The 16,961-nt window shown below is 40.1% G+C and overlaps 1 protein-coding gene across 1 annotated transcript; it reads left to right on the forward strand.

The window, feature by feature from the left end:
- Positions 1–1,505: 1,505 nt before the first annotated feature.
- On the forward strand, positions 1,506–15,467 carry LOC147308574 (cyclic AMP-responsive element-binding protein 3-like protein 3-B). Its single transcript, XM_086272155.1, has 10 exons — positions 1,506–1,711; positions 1,954–2,052; positions 2,611–2,884; positions 7,994–8,124; positions 8,284–8,394; positions 8,760–8,866; positions 12,009–12,077; positions 13,291–13,375; positions 13,652–13,745; positions 13,857–15,467. The coding sequence occupies exons 1-10, from the start codon at positions 1,691–1,693 to the stop codon at positions 14,063–14,065; spliced, it is 1,200 nt and encodes a 399-aa protein (XP_086128281.1). The 5' UTR covers positions 1,506–1,690; the 3' UTR covers positions 14,066–15,467.
- The last annotated feature ends 1,494 nt before the right edge of the window (positions 15,468–16,961 follow it).

The raw sequence follows: 16,961 nt of genomic DNA on the forward strand, positions 1-16,961 counted from the left end.
GAGCCACTTTTTAAAAAAGAGTAGCTTGGACACATCTGCTGTTATAGATTAAAATAACCTTTGTAGATAGCAATTATATTTAATCTCAGTTTGGTTTTTGGTTTTTTAACCGTCCCACTTAAAGTTCGGTTTGGGGTGGGGGGCCGGTCATAATGGAGAAAACCAAGCACGGTGGTGGAGGGGTGATGATTTGGGCTTGTTTTAAAGCCACGGCATCTGGGCACCTTGCGGTCAATGAATCAACTGCAAACTCCTCTGTGTACCAAAATATTCTAGACTCAAATGTGAAGCCATCTGTCTCAGATAAATCTTGGCAAGCACAGCAGCAAATTTACAACAATCTACAATGAAAACAATGAAGTATTACTATGGCCCAGTCAAAGTCCAGACCCTAACCTGACTGAAACACTACACTTAAGATAGTTGTGCATAAACAGGTGCCCATAAAGTCCGCCACAGTGATGTGAGAGACTGATAAAGTCATAAAAAAAGTTATTGCTTCTACAAGTAGATCTACAAGCTACTGAATCATTGGATCATGTGAAACGTTTATTTTTCATGATACTGTATCTTCTGGAAACTTGTTTCTGTAATTTTGGATCTAAGTGGACCAACAAGAATTTGGGGGTTCCCTGCTGCTCACTCATTGTTCTCTTCTATTTGCACATTGAGCCCTTCACTGGGCTTCATTATGTGAAATATTACCAAGACTATCATTAGTAACTCTTGGACTGTCTTAAAATCATTTTAGATGTGCCAGAACTGTCTCCAGCTAAACGACAGCTAACTGAAAGATAGTTCTCATCTCAGTTTCTGGCTTTGATGACCAAAGACCAAGCACAAAATCTCAGTGTAATCCTGACTTTTATTGACTTTTACCTTTTAATTAAATTAGTTCAAGTCCTTATTCAACCTTAAAGCCATAAGAAGAATCAGGAAGAAGTCCCATAGAAGGGGAGCATTTTTTCTTTTCCTTCGATTTCCATCCAGAAACCTCCCAGACAGCTTCAGCTCTGCTTCAAATCAGATCTCTGCGCTGGCTTTCAGTGTCAGTGAATAGAGTTTGAAGTACAGCTGCCCTTTTTGTTAATCCCTCAGTGGCTTAGAAGCACATCCTGACTTTCTTTTACTAACTCTCTCTAATTTTCAAATAATCAAATAGACAGTTTCTAACCCTTGAATTCAGATTAAACCCTTTCGTGTGTGTTTCCACTGCCTTGTGGATTCCTTAGTGATGAGCAGAGAGAGGAGTATTGAACTTTTGTTGGGCTTAGTCCAAACTGGTGCAAATTAAAAGTCAGTCTTTCCACTTTCTGTGTTTGAAAGCAATAAATTGGGCTTTAAATTTAGCTTGTCCAATTTAAAAAAAATAAAAAAAGAATTTGACAGCATACACCAACTGCTGATTTATGACCTCAAAGGTCACACTTATTAACAATTAAGTAATCTCCCTTCTTGTCCTAATTGGCTCTCTCTGCTGGCTGACTAACAGTGGATTGGACAGTGATCAGCTGGGTTGGGGAATGCTGTTGTGTGATATGGCATTTCAACTTTGTCCCTGAAGGCTGACTCAGACGCTTCTCCTTCACGCTAAAGGCACAAGGAACGTACCAATCTGACTGTGTGCTGCATTTGTATGCCTGAAGGAGACTTTCGCTGAAATTCCACCAGCTGCTTTAATGTCAGAATTATGACACTGACTACAGACAAGGTAAGATCACTGGGTGCAGTTGATGCTTTTTGTGTAAGAGAGTGATTCAGCATGAGTGCGTGTCAAAAAAGCGTCGCTTTAAAAAAGGCGAACGTGAATGCAAGTTTGTCAGAGACAAGTGAAGTGTGAGATTGAGCGAGTTTTTGACACCCAGGTGAAATTGGGTAATACTGTGAAAAACGTTTTATCTTTTGAAAAACTGAGAAACACTTCAATTTCAGAACCATCACTGTTTGTTTCAGGTGTACGATGGGATGGACATCATTGACCTTCTGCTCAAAAACACAGGTGAATCCACCAGTTGCCACAGCAACCAAACGTGGACCAGCTCAACTAATGATGTAAGTGTGCTGCTCATTATGCACAGTTTGCTCCTAAACCGAATCACTCAGGGGAAAACATAATCACGGCCACAAATTCATCTCATCATGAGAACCTGAGTGCTGAGTTTAAACTGTATTCTGGGGTGTAATAATAATAATAATAATAATGGATACTTTATTGATCCCCATGGGGAAATTACTTGTTTTTCTCTGCATTTGACCCATTCACTCAGTGAAGCAGTGGGCAGCCCACTAAGCAGGCGCCCGGGGAGCAGTGTGTAGGGACGGTACCTTGCTCAGGGGTACCTCAGGGTAGCCGTTAAGTGGATTCGAACCGCCGACCTTCCGATCATGGGGCGACCACTTTACCTACTGAGCTATCCCTGCGGCAAGTAGCAAGTAGCGGCAAGTGTTGCAAATAGCAGGAACCAAAGGAAACAGAGAGAGAGAGCGAATTGAAAGCCTGGTGTGTTTACGCTTCTGTGTCTGCTTGTATGTGTGATTACTATTATCTATGATCTAGATTCATTCTGCCAATCAAGCCATAATGTAATTATGTATGCATACTCTCTTCAGACACTGAGCACTAAGCAAAGTGATCCTGATGATTTCTTGGAGTTCCTGCTGCATGGGAGCGACTCCTCCTCTGTGCCAGCATCACCCCTGTGGTCTCCCTGCACCAGTGACAGTGGCATCACCGAGGACCCCCTGACAGATCCCACAAACAGCCCTCACACAGCCTCCTGCACAGCCTCCACTCCCTGTGATATTCAGGCTTTCACGCAGTCTTCGTGTCTCGTGAATCAGACAGTGGCAAATGAAAAAAAGCCAGATGTTGTTATCGATCTCGGTAAGACAACATTTAAATAGCAAAGGGTTAACCGGCTTGCTTTTTTATACAGGCCAGAAACATGTACTGAATTGGAACCTGTAAAGCAGTAGTTTGTTTTAACAGTGAGCGCAAATGTGAGGTTGAGACGCGTAAAGAACAAAGTAACCAGGGCACAGGACTACCAGATGAAAAAGGGGAAGCTTTTGACATTGTGAGATCTCTCATTTTGTGCTTTCTGTAGTGGGATAATGGGGGCTTTTGACTGAGCCTCTGATGGCGGACCTTTCAAAGAGCCACTTGTTTGTTTTTTCCCATTTTTGAACATCTTTAAAGATAAACGGTTGTGATTGTTGCCATGCATAAACTGTTTTGTGAGGGCAGCTATTTTGAAGATTGGTTCATTTCACTGTGCAGTTTTTTGACCCACCACTAGTGCCAGAAATATCTGAAAATACATTTCATTTAAAAAAAACCACATACATCACCTTCTAATTACAACAAAAGGTTTTAAAACACAAGCAAATACATCCACAAGGTCATAATTATGAGGAAAGGAAAGTAATCTTTTCGGGCTGTAATTTCTTTAACTCTTTACATACCTGCTTAATTACTCATCAGCATCACAATTACAGTGGACAGCTGTTTTATTTGTCTGTACTGGACTTCATCAGTGAATGAGTGAATAAATTCATCATTTACTTGGATTTATATAGTATATATTGTCTGTTAGGTTAAAGGTCAGTGTTCTTTTAATTCATTACAGGGAACAATTGTTGTAACACTGGTCTTGTGCTTGTAAGACTATATTACAAAGTCCCTTTCAGCAGCTGCTCGAAGCTTTGTAACAGCTATTACCGTGAAGGTTAAATCCATTGTGCATTTGAAAGGTAGCGACAACTACACAAACCGCCATAAACTGCAGCCTTTAACTCGCCACAGAACCAGTGTGGGTGTAATTCAAATGTGTGAATTTATATCCACGAGGGAAGCGTTACTGGTTTAAATGCTCCTGCCAGAAAAGATCAGCAGATAAGACCAGAGGGTTCCTGATGATTCGAAATGGCTGTGGAGTGTTGACATATCAATATTAATGCAACCCACACAATTTAACATTAGTGTTTCCCAGTGTTTACAGTTTTCCACATTTGCTTTGACACATTTCTTGAAACCTTTCACACACATTATTTCTTTTTTCCAAGCTGTTAACACAAAACCTAGACACAATACTCAAAGTCAAACTACTATTCATAAAACCTCTGACTCTTGTAAACAATCGTATCGAAATAGTTTCGACTGTGCTTTCAGGTCACACTCAAATCCCGCAACAATAAGAGCACTAACGAGCCTTCATTGAGCAACACATCAAAAAAATGGAAAACACAACATCAGGGTGTGGACTTTAAAAATAGTTTGAATAATCAGAATAAAATAGAACAGAAAATCAAAATGCAAAAAACTGAACGAAATAGAGTACAAGAAAACAGATCATTACAAAAATAATTACTGTTAATAAGAATCTTAATGGAAAACAGGCACAGTCTGTGATTTTCTGAGGTTATTTAATAGGAAAAACTGTACTGTGCTGATGCTGTACTCATAGTATCTACCTAATAATACACAGGAGCAGGTCTGCAATTTATAATCCTATGATCTAGGTATGATCTATCTATGTATCAAAGAGGCGTAGGCTTTCGAGTGCCATGGAGGGACATTTAACTTTGTGCCTGCACCTTCAGTCTGAAGATATTAAAGATCATACCTATATTTTATCATTGGAGAAGGTGCCCCCCTCAACAATTAGCGAAAACATCTGGATAAAATGTCATCCTTTCCTTCTTATCTCAAGCCTTACCTCCTGAACTGAAGTCACATGAAAACATATGCACAAATTTATTTATTCCTGATATTGTCGCAATTACAGTCAGTAGATTAGACATGTGACCCTCCAGTCTGGGACGGCTGACAGAAAACAACAAAAACGGTTTGTAAATTAACATTATGGCAGCTAATTTCTTAAAATTCAAACCTTCACTCTGATAAACAGCTTGATTACATTCTCACATTGTATGTGAGTTTATTCACTAAGCATCCAAGTCCAACAATGTTACATCAACTTTAAAGAAAGTTTCACTCATGCTGGCAAACACCAGCTAACAGCAGCAAAAACAACAGGCTAAGGCTTAAGCATATCCTCAGCAACTCACCTCATCTCATATCATCCATCAGAACTGACCTTCGCTAACTCATCAACTTATATCGAACTCTCACAAACGTCCACAGCCCACTTCAAAGTAAATAGATGTGGACGCCTCTCACCCGTCATTGGCAGCTGAGGTAAACAGTGGGCTGACAGCCTTCACACGAATAAAGAAATTGAGCAGACAATAGTAGATACACACTGGCTGGCTGTGGCGATTATGGAGTACAGTCTAAATTTAATGTCTTTGATCTCTCTTAGCTGGCTAAAACATTTTTCTCATATTGCAGCAACTGTAGCTCGGATTATGCATTTGAATCGAGATGGGAAGAAAACAAAACTCAGTTGACTGAAATTTACTGACATCTAGAGGTGAAAATGTTTATTTACTGTAACTTTAAATTAAAACAGAAACAAGCAAAACAATCCTTTTTAAAGGAGCCCACAGAGAGCTAAACAAAGCTGGAGTGGGAGAATATTCCATATTCTAGGTGCCACAGACTGAAATGCTCTGTCAGTCCTGAGTCTTGTACAAGGAACAACCATTATATTCAGAGCCTACAACTGAAGACTACGATTAGGAGTGTGTTTACAGTTTTTTCTGAATGCTTAAACCCTAACTGTGATTCCTGTAGCACAATCTCTAAAACTATTCAGACTTATAGCAAAACCACTCACTGAGTTTGCAAAACTAAAAGCACAAAAACTGCTTTGCACTCAGTTTGCAATTTTGTAACACACACTTTGCAAAACTGTAGGCACAATTCACTGCACAACACTCAATTACCAAATTTCCAACACACTCCTAGCAAAAGTATACACATGTATGGCTATCATTAACACTAATTTGCCAACTGTCTGGCACACTTTCACATGTGAAAACTTTTTTAGATAATTCGTTCACTTTGCAATCAGGCTAAGCACTATAATACAGGTAAGCTGTGTGTGCGGAGTACAATGGAGGGAGCAGAAAGAGTGAGAAGAAGAGGAGGCCGAGGAAGAGGACGTGGAGGTGAAGAAGTAGGATGAAGAGGACGACAAGGACAAGGAGGAGCAAGAGGAAGATGAGGAGGGAGGAGAGGAAAATGAGGAGGGGGGAGAGGAAGGGTAGGAAGAGTAAGAAATAGAATTACTGATGACATCAGAGCTACAATAGTGGACCATGTAATCAACCGTGGAGTGACCCTGAGGGTAGCTGGCCAACGGGTCCAGCCTAACTCGAGCCACTACACTGTAGCAAGTACCATAAGGACATCTTGAAATGAGAATCGGTCAGTACAGTCACTTCGCACAAAGACTTGTAGCACTGCCATATGCCAATGAGAAACACACCAATACCATTGATGTAAAAATACTGAAATTGTTACTTTACAGAATTGCTAGATGACCAGATGCTGGGGGCAGAGGAAGCATGTTCACTGCAGACCAAGTAACCCATATAGTCATTATGGCGATTGCAAATAATCCTATACTTGGAAATAAACACTTGTGTTTGTTTTGATGTGTTTGAATAAACACCAGTACTTGAAGTTTGGATCCCTCCATGCTTATGGATCTATGACAGAAGTATGAGCTCAAACTGACATAGCCTACCTTGTGCACAGAGAAAGCAAAAGCCAGATGTGTTTTGTATTCATACCATCAGTGTGCAGTTGGCGCATTGTGTGCTTAGTAGATGATGGCTTGTGTGTACTGTTTGATACGGAAACACCACTTTTACGAAGGTGTGAAGAGTTAATCCAGCTGTGTTTGCTTTTGCAAGAGAACTACAGTGTTTTGATGATTGGGTGACAGGTTTTCTTATTTGTGTGAAGAGTTTTGCAAAATTAGCCAATAGTTACAAAAAATGTGCTTAAGCAATCAGAAAAAACTGTAATAAGAAGCAGACATAAATTATCTAGAGCCTGTCCATTCAGTACTCTATTAGTAACTTTAAGAATATAAAAACATCATAGAATCTACTGAATTTACTATGTAAAGCACATATATCTGTAATACTTTAATACATGTAAACATTTACTTTCGGAAAAAATGGAAAGTTCTGATGCTATTTTCTATTTTTGTTTTTCAAATTGACTTTCTGTGAACAAGAACATGGCCTATCGCAATCATCTGAAATTGCTGTCTTCCTCTTCCCTGCTGTTTTCCTCTTCTTACAAATGCTTGTACACTTTTGTGCACTATGAACTGGCATCTGTGTGTTAACAAGAGCGAACAATTTCAAGTTGTATTTAGGAAACGAAACACAATGCGCTGTAGTTGTGCTTTCCAAATGAGCACTAAGAGCAATTTATGTATAACTAGCTGGAAATTAAGAGAGTGAGTCTTTCAGTAAATGGAGTTGGGACACTGTGTATTTGTTTTAAAAGTGGCATATCAGGTTTGATTAATTGTGAAAAGCTGACAATATAAAAATCACACGTTCTTCAGCCTATAGGTTAACTGGCTACCTTAAAACTTTCTCACAATTTTTTTTATATAATTACAAGACAATGTCCTGATGTCACTAATATTAAAGTAACGATACATACTCCAAATCAAGCCAATATTTTGTGTGACCAAGTTTTCAAGGTACTTGGCTGGTTGCTTGCTTCAGGTGGCTTTTGTAGATTTTGGCTATCTCGACATCTTTAGTCTCTCCCAGACTGACTCCATGAGACAAGAGCTTGATGGGGACTGTGCCATCTGATGCATAATTGGTGCAGGCATGATCAGTCTCCTCCCTGGTGGTGCCACAGGATGGACAGGAATCCAAGTGTCTAAAATGCCTAAAAACCTGTGCAGCATTGTGTGTTTGCAAAGTGTTTTTAAAGCACAGAAAGATGCTGCAATGACTGACGTTTTGTGGTGGGTTTTGTTTGAACTGCAAATACAAGCAATTTTGTAAACCATGACATGTGGTGTACTGTTTTTTCTGCTTTAATATGCAGGCTGTGAGTCTGGCAGCATAGAGGAGGATATCGGAATTTCATACTACCTCACCACAAACCAAAATCCTTTGCAACCACCCAGCCATTCTCTCACCGTGAAGGACCTGCTGTTATCCAACCTGGGAGACAAAGTAAGAAGGGTTTCATAATTGTGTTGAAACTTAAAATATGTGTGGTGTCCTGTCCAACTCTGACTGAAAGAGAATTTTACTATCTGCCTGTGCCTTCTTGGGGAAAGCTGCAAATAGAGTAACTTTAAGTGAAATGAATTCTGTCCATCTGGTTCACAGGCGCAGCGAATCCCCCAGCATTCCTTGCGGGAGCTTGTACTTAATGAGGATGAGAAGAAGCTTCTGGCTAAAGAAGGGGTAAACTTGCCCAGCAGACTGCCTCTATCCAAGGTACATGAGCAATATACACATGTATGTAGGGCAAATGTCTCTGCACAAGCATGCTCCAAACACATCCACAAACACACACTCGTGATCTAAATCTGTATCCCCAATTTATGTATAAATCTGTATCCCCAGTTACACAAAGTCAGCCAGATATGATGCCCCCCCTACCCCACCCACCCTTCCCCACCACCCACCCACACACACACACACACACACACACACACACACACACACACACACACACACACACACACACACACTCTCTCTCTCTCTCTCTCTCTCTCTCTCTCAACCTAGTTTCATCTCACATACCTTTTTCTTTATTCTCTCTTGTCCTGGTCTCCCATGTGTTTCATCTCCCTGACAAGTTTGAAGAGAGAGTTTTGAAAAAGATCCGGCGGAAAATCCGCAACAAGCGCTCAGCTCAGGAAAGTCGGAAGAAGAAAAGGGAATATGTCGATAGCCTGGAAGAAAGGTATGACATTATCTCTGCACCGACTTAGGAAACATTCTTTTAATCATCTGCTTTGGATTTTTTTTATGTTTTTCAGTGATTCAGTGAGTGTTTTGTTGTTCATTAAGTAAAGCACACTTCATGTTTCCTGGTATTTGTCAAATAGTTCCCTGAAAAAAAAAATCCTCACAGGAAGCTCAAAAAAAACAATTGTATAACAACCTCAAACAACACTAGTGAGGTGTTTTGAATTAAAAAGAAGAAGAAGGAGAGCTGTGCAGCAGTAGTTGTCATTGCCTCCAGCAAAACCAATTAATTACAGAAACTTATTCAAGAGAAAAAATTATATAGTGCCAAAATTGATAAAAGAAATACAACCCATTAAAATTCAGTTCCAGTGAAGCAGCCCAAAATGAAAGACATAAACCTTGTTATTTTTTTTTATTTATTCACTAATAAAGATCTGGATACACAAAGAAATACCATTTTCAAGAGATTGCTGCAAAAGAGAATTTCTTTTTCATTGGAGGAATATTTAGATAAAAACAAAAAACAAACTTGTACATAAGCATTACTATCTATAATGCCAACGGCACTTCAGTAAGAACAAACACACGAAAAGATGATGTTTTAATAATGCAGAGAATAATATATATTCATACTCCTGCTGTGGAAAAAAAAGAAAGTGAGCCTTCTCTCAGTTCTAAGGTTATATATCAGGGTATAATAAAAAAATATGATCTAGTCTTTACGTGGTCTTAAATTTAGGTAAATTTAATCTGAGAAGGACAACAACATTCTCACATTAAACTGTGTTGTGACAAAAAACTAAACCAAGATCCAGAAACAGTCCTGTGAGAAACTAAGCACACCCAGTGATTCAGTAGCTTGTAGAAATACCTTTAGCAGCAATACCATCAAGTAACTGTTTCCTGTATGACTTCATTAGTCTCTGCCATCATTGTGAAGGAACTTTACCCCACTCTTCTTTACAGTGTTGCTTCTTAAATTCATCCACAGATCTTTTAAGGTCTCACCACAACATTTCAACAGGTCAAGGTCTGGACTTTGACTGGACCATTGCAGCACCTTGATTCTTTTCCTCCCTTCTTTTTGGGATCATAGTCCTGTTGTTGGACCCAGTTTTGCCCAAGCTTTAGCTGTCAGATAGATGGCTTCACATTTGACTCAAGAATACTTTGGGATACAGAGAAGTTCATGGTTACCTCAATGACTATAAGGTGCCCAGGACCCGTGGCTGTAAAACAAGCCCAAATCATCACCCCCACCACCGTGCTTGACAGTTGGTGGGGGTTGTTTGTGCTGATACGCTGTGTTTGGCTTTCTCCAAACTTGGCACCGTCCATTATGACCAAAACACCTCAATTTTTGTCTAATCCTTCTAAAGGACATTGTTCCAGAAGTTTTGTAGGGTTTTTTTTTTTTTTTTAGATGAAACCCTTCTAAACAAGCCACACTTGTTCAGCCTTTTTCTAATTGTACTGTCATGAGTTTTAACATTTAACATGCTCACTGAAGGCTGTAGAGTCTGAAATGTAGCGCTTAGATTTTTTAAAAAGTTTTTGTAAGGATTGGATGGTCTGACTGAGGTGAATTTTCTGGGATGTCCATTCCTGGGGAGATTGGCATCTGTTGCTTTCCACTTGTGAATAATCTTTTTCACTGTAGAATGAAAACATTTTCTGAGTGGCCTGATAACCCCAATTGCTTTTCTAAGATCGTTGCTGATATCTTTCCTGCTTGGATTTGTGATAATGCTCCAGACCTGCAAACTAGCAAAACGTCTTGACGACCTGTTAATCAAGTGCATTTCATTAGCAGCGGCTAATTTTTAATGCTCTTTGCACTTTGACTTAGTTTTTATTGACATAGTGTAATATGTCACGGTTTGCAGTTTATCTGAGGTTGTATATACTCATTTTAAGACTTCTTAGAGATCTTAATATTGTTTATGAGAAAAAAAATCGGTGTTCAGTAAGGTCAAAGACCTGAAAGTTTCTACATTCATTGAACATTGTAAAGAAACTCAGAATACCCACCATACTGTGATAACTGCTCCACTGTGGGGCACCAAAACACTTACGGTCGATCTGGACCACTTTCTCATTGTGCATACACGCAAATTCACAGATGTAGTCAGGAGAGAGAGTGGATTATTCCTAAACATGATGCCACAACCCAGAACAGCAAGCAGGTTTTTGCGTCAGTCTTCCTCCTCCTCTACCTCGAGGCTGCTCGGAATCAGCCTCACCACACAGCCAGCAAGCCTTTGTCACCAAATTTATTAATCCCACCTGCCTCCCACATGCTGGCGCTTCAACCACATCACACCTCCACAAACAGCGCTGCGTGGTCGAGCATGTAATTTGACTCGCCTCAAAGAAACGCAATGCAGCAATATTCCCCAAATTCCTTTGTTTGTCAAATCCCCCTAGGTTTATCATTCCTCAGCTTCTCTTGGGGGTATTTTTAGAACTTGTTTCACTCTGATGTGGTTCTTAAGACTGACTCCCTTGCACTGCTGGACTCTTTTAAAACCTGCCATTACTGATCTGTGTCAGAATAAAAGAGTCGATTGAGAGTGAATGGAGGTGTTTTGGACCACGGGTGTAGCGGGTGGGATAAAGCCAATACACAGTTTGAGCTTTAAAAATGGCCAAACACAAATGTACTGTCACTTTAGTAAATATTTGAAATGTGAAAATTGTCTGCGTGTTTTGCGTACTAATGAAAATGTCTTACTGATGTAACACAGGAGGTTTATATATCTAATTACATGCTATCAACATCTCAATCAAGCTTGAGCTCTGCTGCCTCCTGATAACAAAAGTTTCATGGCAGAGTGAGATTGTCTCTCCCAGAGTCAGCATTCGTTGATAATTAAACCAGATTCAAGCAGAGCGTATCAACAGGGTGTCATTATCAGTAGAAGGCATAATGGACTCACAGTGACTGAACCAAACAAGAGAGACACCAGAAGAAGAAAGGGGGTGGAGTCCCTGGATGACAGAATGGGGTTTGCGATAACAGTCAGCAGGCTGATATTGGCAGAGAGAGAAATGGAGGGCAGGCGAGGCAACATCATAAAACGATATTTTTTTAATACGATTCTGCCCTCATTCTCCTCCTCCTCTTTCTGTAGGATGTCTGCATGTGGTGCTCACAACCTCGAGTTGCAGAGAAAGATCCAGCAGCTGGAGGAGACCAACAAGTGAGTCCTTAAGTGAGGCAACAAAAGTTTAACCTGATGATTATTGGCATTAGATGCCTGGACGACTCAGTGTTTTGTATAATGATGGAGAGCTTAAAGTCCAGAAAATACAGTAAAGAACATAACACACCTGATTAGCTTTACCTGTGACAACATCCAGGACTTGCTTTTGAAAGTTGCAATGAAAAGCAAAGAGTTACCATGACTACAGCCCAGTGCACTACATTTCAGCATATGGTCTGGAAAGGTCCAAGTCTCTGAAGCTTTGGAAGCTATATCCTGGCTCAGGCACAGTCAGGGCACAGCTTCAGAGCTCTGGCATGATCGAATGGTCACTGTTAGATTTTAGAGAATGGCTATTTTAGCTCTGCAGCAATTGCTCCTGTAAAAATAGCACCACAGATGTCTCGGTTTTTCAATTTATTTCCCTGTTTCAGTTATTTAGCTACTGTGTTTTCATTAGTGGGATTATGTCTGGTAGTATTTAGTATTTTGTTGATAGCCTAAACCACTTCATCTCAAGACTATGACACCACAAGGCCTGTTTCATGGAGCCTAAATCCAGAAATATAGGATGACAGAAAAAATTAAGATTGACCATATATAGTCAGAACATCCGGGTGTCGTACATTTAACAATGGCCAGGCTGAGGAGGTGCAGCCATATGAAAACACGGCATAATTGCAAACCCTCACATTTGTTTCCCATCAAAGTCCCTACCGGTTGAACAGATAAGGCAGCAGGATTAATCAAACCTGGACGCGGGGCTTTTACAGAGCTAGCTGCACAAAATAAATCTCCACGACATCTTTTGTGACACCGCTTTCATGAAACCGAGTCACGGCTGAAAATGGCCAAACCGTTCTGCCTGTTAAAGATTCAGGACTGAAGAGCCTGAGAGTAAAATTACCAGCATACAAAGTGCATACCATTCCAAATCTTCACACAGCTTTTCCAACTTTTCTTTTCACTCGGCAATTTCACTGTCCTGATTTTTTTATTCTTTTTTCCCTGACGCTGGCAGACTGCTGCTTGTAAAAACAAAATGTGTGAAGGCTCCACACACACACACACTCTTCCTTCAATTTGTCCTTCTCTCTCTCTCTCTCTCTCTTTTTTGCGAGAGTGATCACAGATGCTGGAAATGATGAGACCCCTTATGTGAAACTTTTGCACAGCCTCTTTCATCTTTCTGTCTGGATTTGTGTTGCAGTGCTCTGCTGAAGCAGCTAAGCCGGCTACGGGCTCTCCTTCCTAATGGCCCCAGCAAAACAAGACAGAAAGCAACCTGCATCCTGGTGAGATAGAGCATTATGTAATTTTTGAGGCAGTCATAATTGTAACAAAGAAATACAGTAAACATTAAAAGTTCATAAGCACATCAAGGCGTGCGAGTGTTTGTACCGGCAGGACTGCGGCTGTGAATGCTTTGAATATTTAAATGAGTCAGAGAAGCACCGGTTGTGCAAAATGTTATGTAGTTGTGTGCGTAATAACCTACTCAGTTTCTTCTTTCTGATCTGTGTTTTCTATGCTTGACCTCTTTTTGTCCATCTGTCTGTATTTACATCCAGGTCTTGCTCCTCTCCTTCTCTCTGCTGATTTCTTCAAATCTTCGACCAGACCCTTACAGCCGGCTCAGTCAGGCAGACTATGCAGAGACCAAAGGTCCGTAGCCATCATGCATGGCCAATCTTGCTTTCTTTTTTTCTTTTTCGTCCATGCACACTCACTCATGCACACACACTCACTCTTCTCAACCGCATCTCTGTCTCTCAGTGCCGTCCCGCTCCCTGCAGTCGATGGATGATGCCCGAGACATCCCTCCTCCTCCACCTCCTTCTCTTCCTCTTCCTCTCCTCTGCGTTACCAGGGGCTTTGAAGCCCTGCGCAATCTGACAGAGAAGATTAGGCCCTGGACAGATCTCCCCAAAGCAGACGTCCCCTTCTCTCGCCATCAAGATCACAGGCACAAGGACCTTCACTGATTTATTCTAACAAGAAAGACGTGGCGCAGGGGTGCGAGTTTGGATGCGAGTGCAGCCCCCAACAGGGTAGTTTAAAAGCTTCTCTGCATCTGCTTTTCACTACAGAGGCTGGGTGAGAGGCTGCTCCAGCACATAAACATCCATTTGAAAGGTGTTTCAGGAATGCACTTTCACAAAGGCCAGTAAAGAGGTCATTGACGTGGATGTAATCATTTTTCATTTTGCTCTGAATAAAAAGCCTTTAAGCACCTGCTGGATCATGTATGCTGGATCATACCTGTGCAGCTGATGCCTGTTAAATACAAACACATTAAATACACATGCACGCTCACTACTGTGATTTATTATTTTCTTTGAATATATACCATGATCTGTGGTGCATTCAGTAGGAGCTCTGCGCAGTAATTTAATGATGCATTTGCATTTTTCACTGTGTGTATGTGTATATGTGTGTGTATGTGTGTGTGTGTGTGTGTGTGTGTGTGTGTGTGTGTGTGTGTGTGTGTGTGTGTGTGTGTGTGTGTGTGTGTGTGTGTGCTGAGGCTTAGACAGTTAAATCTTTGAGACAGGTTGCTACTGGCAGGATCAGCCGGGTGTGAATTCACATTTTCTCCAGTGAATTTTGGACCCGTCTGAAAGTTTTGTTGTTGTTTTGTTTCCTTCCTCCAGCGATACCATGTGTCCTGTGTCGAGGAAAACCGATTTGCAAAAATAATGAGACAATATTTTGAAAACAAAAATGACAAATATGACTCAATGAGCAAATAAAAGCTTCAGGTTCACAGCCAGCTGTCAAAACACCAGAGGAAGGTGGGTTTCAGTTTCATATCATTATTTTTGAGAAAGAAAAATATCGCTTACTGTAATTGTGGAAATGTAACTAAAGACTGTTTACAGATCGACGTTAAGTGCCTTTTTCTGGTGAGATGAAATGAGATAAGCAGCTTAAATGTTCTACAGCTGCAAACCTGGAACAATTTAATCTGAAAATACAATAGTAGTAGATTTTAAGTCAGGAGTAACAACTGGCTGTTGGAAAGGAAAAGAGAAACAAATTGAACTGTGATTATTTTTAAATGATGAGTATGTTATGGATTATGTTCACATAAAGAAGGCACAGAGGACTCTGTAAGTGTTGTTGATGTAAAAGTTTCTAACAGAAGGATCTGAGAGCAACTTGAGGTGGGATACCTTGGCTACCTGATCTACCCCATTGTACTGTAGTACTTACACAGCATTGTTCAGTACTGTGTGGGGGATGAGCTGTTTTATAGCCTGGGCCATAGTGCAGTACCTCTATCAGAAGGTTTGTTTTTTTTTTTTTGTTCTTAACTATGAAATCTGTCTCTGTAGGTGAGCATGAAACATCTTGACAAATTTGTAATTAATTATACAATAAATGCAATTTTGGAGCAGAACCCCCCCCCCCCCCCCCCCCCCCCCCCCCCCCCAAAAAGCATCAATGAAAAATAGTACAATGTACCATTTTACAATAAATTATTTTTCCGTATTCATTTTTATGGATGTTTTTTTTCCATATTTTTTAACCAGTCATTGAATTTTACCAATTACAGTTTAGCAATATATCCATAAACTTCCATTTAAAAAAAGAACATATACAAAAAACATATATAATATCACTATAATTTCTCCACAGCACTTTATACTTTCAATCAAATATCTGCAAAATTGATGCCCATCACACTCAGCTGCAGTTTTCTGCCTCATATACTTACACAATACTTTTAAAAGAAACACTGTTGGCATTTCCGTCAAAGCACAGCTGTGCACTCAAATCTGCTTTCAACTCTATAATTTGAATACTTCTTTTTGGTTTATATTTTTACACAGTTGATATTTTTTTTTGTCTTTGTCGGTGGAGCTGCGTCGTGGAAATGTGGCTTTATCATCTCACTGTTTTTTTTAATCTCCTGGCAGCCGTGCATCGAGCCTTTCTCCCTGAGAGCTCTCGCTGAGCAGAGAATGTGGAATAACCGAAATAAATAAATAAATATTTCTGCAAACCAAGCTCAAAACTACGGGCTCACTATACGCACACAGCGGCTAGGAGTCGGAAATGAATAATTGATGAGGCAGGTTAGGCAGTGTGTTGTAATGATAGAGTTAAAGATGTAGGTGGAAATTCAATCAGGATCTCAGAGCTGAGCAGAGGTGCTGCTACCCGAGGGAGAAAAGAGGTTGCAGGAGGAGAAGATTGCTCAGATAATTTTAGAAGGTTAGGCTGTCCGGATGGGGCTTCATGAACATCTGAGCATAGCTGCAGAATAATTAACCTGCACTCACAAACATGAGCACATAATTCTGACTTAATGATGACAAACATGAAAGCAGATGAGGCTGATTTTGCTCAGCAGCCTGAGCTCCTTCACCCTTTTCAGTGAGTTTGTTCAGTGTCTTTTCTTTAATTCTTATCTCTGCACAACCTTACATACATTTACTGTTTAAACATTAACCGGCTAAATTCTTGGGGCATTTAATATATATTTGATTTTTCTCTCCTTTGAACTAAATTTAATTTAAATTTATTAGCATTTCTTCCACTGCCATCATATTCTTTGCATTGCAGCAGCTCTGAGGACGGCATTTAGAGCGTGAATTCAAATCATCTTCTCCACCAAAGAATGACATTGACGAAACGCCCTCGATCAGGCCAAGAATTTGTATTTGAATAACTGCATGTATTACTAAAGAAGAGCTCATTTTTATAACCGTGTCTGGGCACAAATTTACATTGTACACAGCAAATTCAAAAGTGTTAAATTTTTTGGTGTTAATAGTCTCCTTGCAAAAGTAGAGTTAATTTTACTCTAAGTAGAGTCACATTCTTTTAATGTAACTCTGAGGTGTAAAATGATAGTAGTTAAAATCGAGTGTT

Source organism: Aulonocara sp. 'chitande type north' Nkhata Bay, linkage group LG18 (assembly GCF_057382095.1).
Source record: "Aulonocara sp. 'chitande type north' Nkhata Bay isolate Kocher_YH1m ecotype deep benthic linkage group LG18, A_spYH_male_GT1.1, whole genome shotgun sequence".
In the NCBI taxonomy this organism is placed as follows: Eukaryota; Metazoa; Chordata; class Actinopteri; order Cichliformes; family Cichlidae; genus Aulonocara; species Aulonocara sp. 'chitande type north' Nkhata Bay.